Genomic DNA, 10694 nt, shown 5'->3' with positions numbered 1-10694 from the left:
AGTTCACTATGCCATATACATATATCATCATCACCTTCTAATAACTATATGTATGTATGTTGATCTAACTAAATCACGTACATGTTCGTACACACACACACACACACACACACACACACACACACACACACACACACACACACACACACACACACACATATATATATATATATATATGTGTGTGTGTGTGTGTACGAACATGTACGTGATATATATATATATATATATATATATATGTGTGTGTGTGTGTGTGTGTGTGTGTGTACGAACATGTACGTGATATATATATATATATATATATATATATATATATATATATATATATATATATATGTGTGTGTGTGTGTGTGTGTGTGTGTGTGTGTGTGTGTGTGTGTGTGTTCTTTTTCACTAAAACATGTTCACAACATAATTGAATATCAGCTCTGCTATATAAGAAATATAAAACATACTTAAGCAAAATGAAAATCATACATTCAAGTATAAACATCACATCTCAAGGTAAGTCGAGTCCCTCTTTGGACTACCAAACTCAAATTGATGCATACAACCCTAAATCACATCAAACGCAAGTTACTCAACCTGATCCAGGGTTAATCCATGTATTACTCAGGCTAAACAGCCTTCAACTGGGTTCAAAATGCCAAAACAATAAAATCTGGTGCAAAAACCAAAATGCCTGCAATATTTTTTCTATCAGTCTTGCACTAAGACAAACTTGCATAGATGTGTACAAGAATGGCAACTCTCCATGTATATTAAGTGAATGGTTGCAACAATTTCAAGTATGATCCATAGATTATTTTTCCTACCCGAGTCGAATAAACATGCACAAAAAAAGTAGACAGTGAGGTTGTTGTCAACCTCAATACCCGGCTTGAACAATATGGAGATGAGGCCACTTGTAATGGTAGTGGCGAGATAGAGATGGAAGTCACTTGTAGTGGTAGTGGTGAATTGAAAGTGAGTAGTTGCCCAGATATAGAAGAGAGTGAGGTCGGGGTTGGGGCAATTATGGAGGGTCCACTGGCAGAATATGTGATTATGAGCTTAGTATAAATAGAGGAGAGCAATGTTGGGCTACATAGTGTATAGGAGGTTCCTCCTCCCCCTCCTTCGACAAGAGTGTGTGCTTTGAGTAGGAAGTCGCAATAACGAACAATGTCTGATGTCGAGGGACAAGTAAATTTTTATATTTATTTTATATATAATTTTCACTTTATGTTAGATCATCCATTAAAAAAAAATGATTTTTGATACATCTATGTAAATCAAGAGTATATCACCATAAGTTATAGTTGTTCAGTACCACAATAAACACACACACACACACACACACACACACACACACACACACACATATATATATATATATATATATATATATATATATATATATATATATATATATATATATATATATGTGCATTATGCATGTTATGCATAACCATGTGTTTATTTGTTTATTTGTTTACATGCATTTCAATCAGTGAAAATGTTATAACTACTTAATATATGCATGTGAGTGCAGTAACCACATTAGCCTCCACCTCCTCGCGTTCACCAATTCTTCTATCACAAAACACACTTGTGGTTTCTAGTACTAAAAGAGTCTCACAAGAATTTGTTGGATAAGATGCATTTACAAAAATTCTTAGAGATCACCCTATAAAAAAATTATCATAGTCTCATAGATTTTATTGTACAGTTTTTAAGTCAGTCTTCAAACACATTCATCTTCAGAGACATACAAATGAAAATCACATTGGAAGAAGTAACACAAAATACTAGATTGAAGTGGTATGGAAACCCAATAACTGAATGTCGCTGGGGAGAATTCAAGGATTTGGGTTGCATCCTCATAGATGCAGATAATGAGGCATGGGGTGATGTTGTGGTCAAGTTATCATGATTAAGAAACCACTAAGACTGCATATTGACAAAGAGTTCAGGTGGAAAGGGCAGAAAGAATCTGTAGAACGGTTTACCAATAAATCCCCCTCCCCCTCTGATGTTTTTGGGATGAGAGACAAATATTTGGCTGCAATCTCATAATTTTTTTTTAAACTCAGTAGGACTTGTGGGTCAATTTGAAAATTTTAACAGCTGGTCTGTTGAAAGTACGTAAAACTGCTTGGATAAGAACAAATTTTTATGATGCAGATCATTGAGGCTGTATTTTTTGGTGGACAAGACCTAACAACTAGATTTTTTGTGTTGGAGCAGAATCCCTCTCTATCAGAGTGGCAAGCCTATTGTATATGTCAAAACAAGTCTCATGCAACACCACGTAAATGTCAAATCCTTGTAGACTGGCCGACTCATTTTGCCTTTTTATTTTCTTCTTTGTGATGGAAGGTCTTTTTTGTGTTTTTTCTTTTATTTGGTGTCATCACGTAATAAAAAAACTTAATTCCAATAATAACCGGATAATATACATGCAAAAACCAAAAAAAAAAAAACTAGAAAAACTCACCTGCAATGTTCTACAAAAAATTTTGATTAAACTGGATAATATACATGCAAAAACAAGCAACTCGAAGGATGTAACTGACACATACAACCAATTTAAAAAAAGGTTTTTATTGAAAAAAACAATAGTGAAAAACTATTCACCAAAAAACCTAGTCGTGAGTAACTTTACCGAAAAAAATTCGGTTGAGGGACATCGATAAAGTCGTTGCCGATGGTTTTTACTAGAATATTCACAAGAGATTCGTCGGAGGGGTGCCCAAATTTGAGGTTTTGCCACTGCAGATAAACCGTTGTCGATGAATCATCGAATATGAGGGATTTTCACAAAGTTGTCGACCACTAAAATATTCGCCTGAATGTCATGAAATGTCGTCAGAATGATTGGAGGCCACAAAAAATCTAGGGTTGCAAAAATAGAGAATCCGGAAGCAAAAAAGGGATTGAGAAACAAAACACTATTTATATGAGATGAAATTTCGTAAGAAATAAGAATTTCATAATACAGGCGATGCAGATAAGAAAATGTTGCAATATCGAACTTTCACATGGTTTTTATAATTTCATAATACTTTATGCGATACTCTTTTGAAATTTCGCAAAGTAAGGACTTACACAACACTTAAAAAATTTTGCAACATGCCTTGCGATTTTTACAAGTATTTTACAATTTCATAATCTTTTTTGAAACATTGCAACCTCAAATGAGATTTTGTTGATGAGTTTTGTGGGACCATCAACTTTTAAGGTTGTGACGTGTGAAAATAAAAAATTTGAACATAAAGGTTAAAAACATTCAGAAAAAAATTGACAACCTAAGGAATTGTTCAGTTGGTGAATTTGCTAAATTACAGAGCATTTTTTAAAGCACGATAATTCATTTTCCGTTTCTTAAATAACGCACGCGTAAGCAAATTCGCATAGGGATGTTATTGAAATTTAAGTAATAACGTTTAGCCCAACTCATCGACCGAAGCAGGAGGGAGGGATTGCTTAATTTTGGCAAATGCCAGTGGGAGAACAGATGAACGGTCAAGATGCGATTCCGGTGGATCCCGAACGTACTGGCCACTTCAGCCCTCGAAATGGACGGTTAGATTTGCGTCATCGGTCTCGCATCTGCCGCGAAGTTCTAACTCCCCAGCACCGCTATAAAAGGCCTCCCCGCCCGTCTCTTGCAGGGTTTTCCCTCTATTTCTTCGATTTTTAACCCGATATTTTCTTCTTCTTCTCTCTCTTTGAGCGATTACGATGTCGACCGAGAAGGAAAGAGAGAGCCACGTTTACATGGCGAAGCTTGCAGAGCAAGCCGAAAGATACGATGGCAAGTTTTTGTTCTCCATTTTTTTCGCATTTTCGTAAATTTTTTGTCTCATTTTTTTGCTTGTTTCTCTGTGCATCCGTCTTAAGATTCGTTTGTTCCCTTTTTTATTTCGTTCGGATTATTAAAAAAAAATAGATCTTGGCTTCTGGTGATTTTTAATGGATTTTCTGTATTTTTTGGCATGAATTTGTGTGTAAATATTTCGGTCTTCGTTGTTGATTTATTTAATGTTTTAGATATTTTCTGCATGATCCCTTTTTTCTAAATTTTTGGTTGATTTTTGTTTTTCTTTTGATCGGTGGATCGGTCTTGACTCAGATCGATCTGTTTGATCATTTACTCAAGACGAGTTTCTCGTGTCGATGAATATGTGAAATAGGGAAATGGAAGTGATCGGCCTGTGCTGGTGAAAAGGGGAAGAGAAAGTTGTTTGATCGATGGAGGTCAGGGTTAGGGTTATTGTTTTGGTTTCCGTATCACAGTTGATTGATTGATTGGCAAGGATTTGGACATCTAAATGCATGTCTTGGCTTGTGCTTTCTTGACAAATAGTTGGAGCATTTTCGGGAAGGCTCGTCCTGTTGAACCATTTAAGGTTAGGGTTTTCATCTTATTTTGCCATTAAATGCCGATATATCGGGTCCGTTACTAGGAATGTCGAAGCATTGATATGCAATGTGAAGGTGTCGAGCTACTATTAAGTTCTTTAGCTTGATGCTTGCTGGATCGATTCTAGGATCGATCTACGTGCTCTTCTTTCTTTTATTTTTGTTGTGTTTCATTGGGTCCCTGTGATGCTTTTGTATTTTCAGGACAAGGGAAATGCGAGATGGTTGAGGGTTTTGTTTTGTGAGGGGGACTTGGATAGGGTTTTAAAATGGTTCTTAGAGTTTCTTGTGATAGTGGAAATGGCTGTGTTGACAACCTTGAGAATACTTTTCTGTTTTCCCCCATTTTTATTGACCTGTATCATTGTTTGTGGACATTCCAGATGCAAATTTCGTATTCGATTGGTTGCCTTCTCTTATTCCTTCCACCCAGCTGTTTTATTTCCGAAATCAAACATGTTCTTCTTTCTTTTTATTTCATTTTCTCATTGCAAAACATATTTTTAGTAAATTGCGCTTAGTTGAAACTTGTTTTAGCAGTTCGTGTATTGATTTATGATTGAGTTTCTTGCTCGTGATATGTCATTGGATACATCCCTCTTTTTTTTTTCTTATTGGGAAGATTGTACTATTTTATTAGCTAATGTTTCTGTTATTTTATCTTGGCTCTGACTACTTGTTTCCTGATCCTTATTTGTTGCAAATGATTGATTTTTCATTTGGTTATGTTGCAATGCATGAGTAGGGTTACATTCTAATATGATGGATGAAGCTCCTGCACTGTGCACGTTTTTTGTTGGGATATTTCTTATGACATACTCTTGCACATCCTTCTCATGCACCCAAGTTAGTGCATGTTCTATGATCCATATATGATGGTCAAGCTACAAAGCTTGCCTGTTGTGTCGGGATATTGATGCTTTAGGTTGTGTCTTTATTTGAGGCTTGTGACTATGTATTCAAGGATTATCACAGGCTTGTAGGCTGTGCTTTGCATCTGATGAGTTGCATGAAATGTGTATTTTTTCGTATCTCGCCAATACCAGAATTGTAGGTCAGCATAGTAGTGTTTTGTTTTCTTCTAATTAATATACTTGTTGTACTTAATATGACGAGCATTTACTGCAGTGGTTGGTGCTATGCGTGCATATCTTTTACTCTGTATTTTCTTATGACGTGAACCACACAGTTATCTATTCTCTTAAACAATCTTGTTGATGTAACTGGCTTGCTGATGTTGTTTTCATTATGGTTGGTGCAGAAATGGTTGAATCCATGAAAAAAGTTGCTAAACTAGATCTAGAATTGACTGTTGAGGAGAGAAACCTACTATCTGTGGGTTACAAAAATGTTATTGGTGCACGTCGAGCTTCGTGGCGCATCATGTCATCTATAGAGCAAAAAGAAGAGGCAAAGGGGAATGAACAAAATGTCAAGCACATCAAGGCCTATCGACAGAAGGTGGAAGAAGAGCTCTCAAAGATTTGCAATGACATCTTGACCATTATTGATGAGCATCTGATTCCTTCATCTGGGACAGGAGAATCCACCGTCTTCTATTACAAAATGTGAGTAGCAAAACGTTCAGCTGACACTTTTCTTTGTCAGATTGGTGTATGAACTAAAATCCAGCTTTGCAATTTTGTGAATTTTTACTGTACGTGTAAATTCAAGTTGCTCTTGTTAACTGGATATTCATCTGTTCACTTTCTTTTTCTTTTGTACCTCTGTTTCAATGTTCGAACTATATCCTCATTTTTTCTGATTTGCCTAAGAAAGTAATATACTCTTTGGTACCTTTTGCTCTCTCCTTTTTGGTCCGCAAGATTTTGGTTGATGTAATCCAGGTTGTTGTGTGACCAAGATTGACTGGAAATGAAATGATTCTTTTTCTCAAGGCATGCAATATTTTCTGTTCCTGCTTTACTTTATCAGTTCTCAAGCTCCTCATTCAGAAAGATTTGTTTATTGACTACAGGAAGGGTGATTACTACCGCTATCTTGCAGAATTCAAGACTGATCAAGAAAGGAAGGAAGCATCAGACCAATCTCTCAAGGCTTATCAAGTATGTGTGCATGTGCAATTTCTATGGAAGTAGTTAATCTGAACCTTCCTTGGTGCAAATCTGGTTGATATCACAGTTGGCACTCTAGGCACTTGGCCAGGTGACCAAGTGGTGGCCTTTTGATTGACTGTTACTTCTTAATGACCTACTATATGTTTCGTGATATGTGATTATTTTTTGTCTTTTTCGCTTGAATGCTTTGCTTTGTATATTTATTATAATCTTCTTTTTTATTTCCTTTAGGCTGCATCAAACACTGCAAATACAGACCTTCCTTCAACCCATCCGATTCGCCTCGGCCTTGCTCTCAACTTCTCAGTTTTCTACTATGAAATTATCAATTCTCCTGAGAGGTGACTTGTTCGTGCATGCATATTAATTTGGATTTTAAGATGTCGGATTGCAATATGAGACTGAGAAATACAAGTGCTTCTTCTCTGGTTATCCATCGTTGGCTAATATTATTAGAACTGCAGGGCTTGTCATCTGGCAAAACAAGCATTTGACGAGGCAATTGCAGAGTTGGATACCCTGAGCGAGGAGTCCTACAAGGACAGCACTTTGATCATGCAGTTGCTGAGGGATAATCTTACTCTTTGGACTTCTGATCTACCAGAAGATGGAGGTAATCCTTAAAACCAACTGAAAGATCCACATTTCTTTTTATCAGTTCACTTCAAATCCTGAAAAAGGAAATCCTACTGCAATGTGCGTGCTTTTCACAAAGATTGCCCTTACAGGTGAAGATGGTCTCAAGGCTGAAGATGGCAAAGCTGAACCCGAGGTAATTATTCATTTTACGTGCTCTCCATTTGCTTTTCTTTTGTCCTATGCATATCCATGTCTATTGAAATCCTATCGAGGATGGTTACCTTTTTTTAAAGGTAATTACACATATAGTGCCCAATGTATGATGAATTTACATTTAACTACCTCAGTTATCAAATAATTAAGAGAAAACACCTATCATTTTGAGAAATTGCTGACTCCCTGTGTCACTTTGATCCTCTGAAATTACTTGGTTGAACTTAATTGTTGCTACAAAAATAAATAAATATTTGAAAACTGAGGCGTCTGTAAAGGTGCCATATATTAACCGCTCATTGAAATCACCTTTTTTTTTCAACAAAGTGAAAGCTGTGGCATATTGCCATATCATGTAGGTGCGGTGATCCTAGGGTACTTGAGCCCTGGCAATCGGGTCCACCTCAAACCTGTCACCAGCCATTCTCTTTCAAGGACGGACAAGTTGCGCTTGGATTCAAACCTTTGGCAGTAAAAATCATGTCATCCAACCACTTTGCTGCTATGATATATGTGCATTACTTGTCATTGCATGGTAAATGGTATATGTTAGTGAAGGGCTAGTTGTTGTTGGCCCCATCCTGATAATGGCATCACATAATCGGCTCAACCACATATTCTGTGGGATTGTGGTCCGGCTGGATTTTTATTAGGTTGTCCTTGGCTACACCAATTTGGACAAAAGAATGGAGTGACTTGGCCTTAGGAGTTGACATCATCCAACCTGTAAACCTACTCGTGTAGGTGATGAGCCACCCATTGTTAGCTTGGTTGATGGGGACCCTATGAGTTTGTATTGGGCTTCTATGCCCATGCTTTATGCAGCTTCACTGAGGATCTTGACAGAAATTAGGAATCTTTTGTTAATGTTTAAACTTTAATCATCCTTCACCACACACGCACAATCTCTCTCTCTCTCTCTGTCTGTATGTGTGCATGTTTTGACACTTGTTTCTGTTGAAATGGTGCAGCATTGACGGGCAATGCCTCACTTGCCACTTTAAAATGTGACATGGCTGTGGTGCGGTTGGGAGGTAAACCTGGAGGGTAGTTTCCATTCTGATTAAGGACGATTAAGGACCCATCTTTTAGTATTTTGGCATCGTGTAGTCTCTTGGGAGATGTCTACTTCTGTCCTCATCTTTTGCCTTGGCTGCTTTTCCCACCATTTCTTTTTCCTCTCTTTCCCCTTAAGTTGATGTTATAATGTTGGAAGATGAAACATTTATGTTTGATCTGTTCCGGAGGTATAAGTCAATGTCAGGAGTGCTGCTGCTGTTTTTTTGCTTGTCATCTTTTCCCCTTTTGAAATTCTCATTCTTCATGTCCATAGCAGTCTCTTGCTTTCACCTGCATTGTAATTCCATGCAATGTTCATTTAGTTCATACTTTTTCCTTTTTTGTTGTCTTGTTTAATATGCTATTAGTATGTGCATATACCTGCGTTCGAATGGCTAATGAGCATTACCTACCCTTTTATGCCTTGAATTTATTAATGCCCATTGTCTTTCCAGCGACAAAAGCTTGAAACGGCAACACCACAACAGCTAAGGTCTTGTGAAATATTATATTTTTCTCCTATTTTTATTGGTAAAATATCAGTAAAAATAATTGAATTAGGAAATTAGGGAAAATCTCTAAAAAGGAATTAAAAGTATCTACGAAATATAAAAGGTGATGTTTTCTTTTGCGATATAGCCTAATAGAACTGTAAATATTATTATAAAAATTGCAGTATTTACAAAGGGTTTATATTTGGTACAAATGATGCGAGTTGATTTGACACAATCTAACCTCATGGATGTCTTCCTCACCCTTTGTTTGGTCGTTTTTACATACACAAATGACTAGCACATCTTACCTTTAACAAAATTAAAAAAAATATCCCAATGTTTTAAATTCCTGAAAAGATTATGATATTTTTGCAATATTTTCGAAAGTATGCAAAAAGTATGACTATGTTTACCTCATTCTTTTGCACATAGTTTTGTGCGTGAGGGGGATTGCGGGAGAAATAGCAGTTAGCACGATCCCGTTTACCTATATAAGGAGATGTTGCTAATCATGGTGTGCTTGTTCAGTTCATAAAGAGCTCATTCCAACTTGAGTAATAGTTTTATCTAGCCAAACATTAACAACTTGGCTTAATCCGTATAACCTCATTAATTTATAAATATCTTTGTTATTTTTTAACAATTGACATCACATGCGTCGTAGTCTATATCTTGAAGTGTTTGACCTGAAAGAAATAGGTTTAAAGATGTAATTTTATTACGTCCAACTTTGAAATTGACCTTTCAAGTCATCTTATCTGCACCTTTGAATTCATAATTTATATTGAGTAATAGTCAAAGTCTTCCCTGTTTAGGCTGCTAATGAGCTGCGAAGCCTTGGATGTGACTTTTTCACCGGGGTTCTGCTCATAATAATCACAGAGAGGTGTTGGTTTTGGAAGAGACCAACTTCCACTGTGCGGCATGTAACAAACAGGCTCTTTAAATAAAATGTTTCCTTTGGAATCTTTGTGAAAAATGATCATATTTTTCTTTCCCAAATGGGTTTTCCCTCTCTCTTTTCCACTTTCAAACCGGCCCTAAGATCAAGAACAATCAAGCCCCTTAACTAAAAGTCGATGCCTTTTCTTTTTAACTCAATTTTTAGCAAAACCCTTCCTCAATTTATCCAAACTCTAAAGATTTTACGGCCTTTGCCGTCAGCTAGTTGTTCACACACCTCGGTGTAGAGTTCCACCAAACCATGAATAGTCTTCTTCGTGAAAACCTCTCTAGGCATGGATATGGCTCTCTGATACCATATCAAAAGCAAAGAGACAAATAAACATTTGAGAAGGGTGGATACCAAAGATGTAACTTCATTCAGCACAAAAGAAGATGGTCACAGCATTATAAGGGGTTGAACCCACCTCTAACTAACTAAAAATGAACGACAATAACCATTTAACTTTGACCCTACAACAGAATGTGTAAAAATACAAAAATACTCCCATAAATAATAAAATATACAAAGAAGGGTAGTGCACTGAAGTTTTTTTTTTTTTTTTTATGACGAGGGACCCTCGCCAAAGCGAGGAAACCCCCGGGAGGGATCCCACGAGACTACCGTGCCTTATGTAGCCCACCCCTGAAAGCGACGAACACACCCATACGGTACAGTGAGGTTTGATTAGTACAGACCGAAATACACTATTGCATTGCTCAAGACAGCCAGCATAGAGGTGGCAGTGGTCAGATTGCATCTTACCTTTGGCTCCAGTTATAACTCCTCATGGTGCCCTTCCTCAAGGAACTCAACGGAGGCTGTCTGCTGTGTTACAGAGCCACTGAGTTCTGCTGCAAAAGGGGTGAAGGATGTGGCCCTTTTATAATTGGTTTGCATCCTGAATGGTGGATGGAAATGGTT

At 37.0% G+C, this 10694-nt stretch overlaps 1 protein-coding gene across 3 annotated transcripts; it reads left to right on the top strand.

The window, feature by feature from the left end:
* Positions 1-3649: 3649 nt before the first annotated feature.
* LOC149813179 (14-3-3-like protein GF14 iota) lies at positions 3650-8753 on the top strand. Of its 3 annotated transcripts, XM_089991388.1 has the most exons (8): positions 3973-4239; positions 4349-4391; positions 5666-5972; positions 6383-6470; positions 6714-6823; positions 6947-7095; positions 7211-7254; positions 8246-8753. In XM_089991388.1, exons 3-8 carry the CDS (start codon positions 5668-5670, stop codon positions 8249-8251), a joined length of 702 nt encoding a protein of 233 aa, XP_089847514.1. In that variant the 5' UTR covers positions 3973-4239; positions 4349-4391; positions 5666-5667; the 3' UTR covers positions 8252-8753. The 3 variants fall into 3 exon arrangements, with proteins under 3 accessions (XP_089847512.1, XP_089847514.1, XP_089847513.1); XM_089991386.1 differs by lacking the exons at positions 3973-4239; positions 4349-4391 and adding an exon at positions 3650-3796; XM_089991387.1 differs by having other exon boundaries at positions 3974-4391.
* Positions 8754-10694: the final 1941 nt, after the last annotated feature.

Source organism: Nuphar pumila, chromosome 16 (genome assembly GCF_984573655.1).
Source record: "Nuphar pumila chromosome 16, dmNupPumi1.hap1.1, whole genome shotgun sequence".
Lineage (NCBI taxonomy): Eukaryota > Viridiplantae > Streptophyta > Magnoliopsida > Nymphaeales > Nymphaeaceae > Nuphar > Nuphar pumila.
The sequence above is the reverse complement of the archived record's forward strand: the minus strand, read 5'-3'. Positions and strand labels throughout refer to the sequence as shown.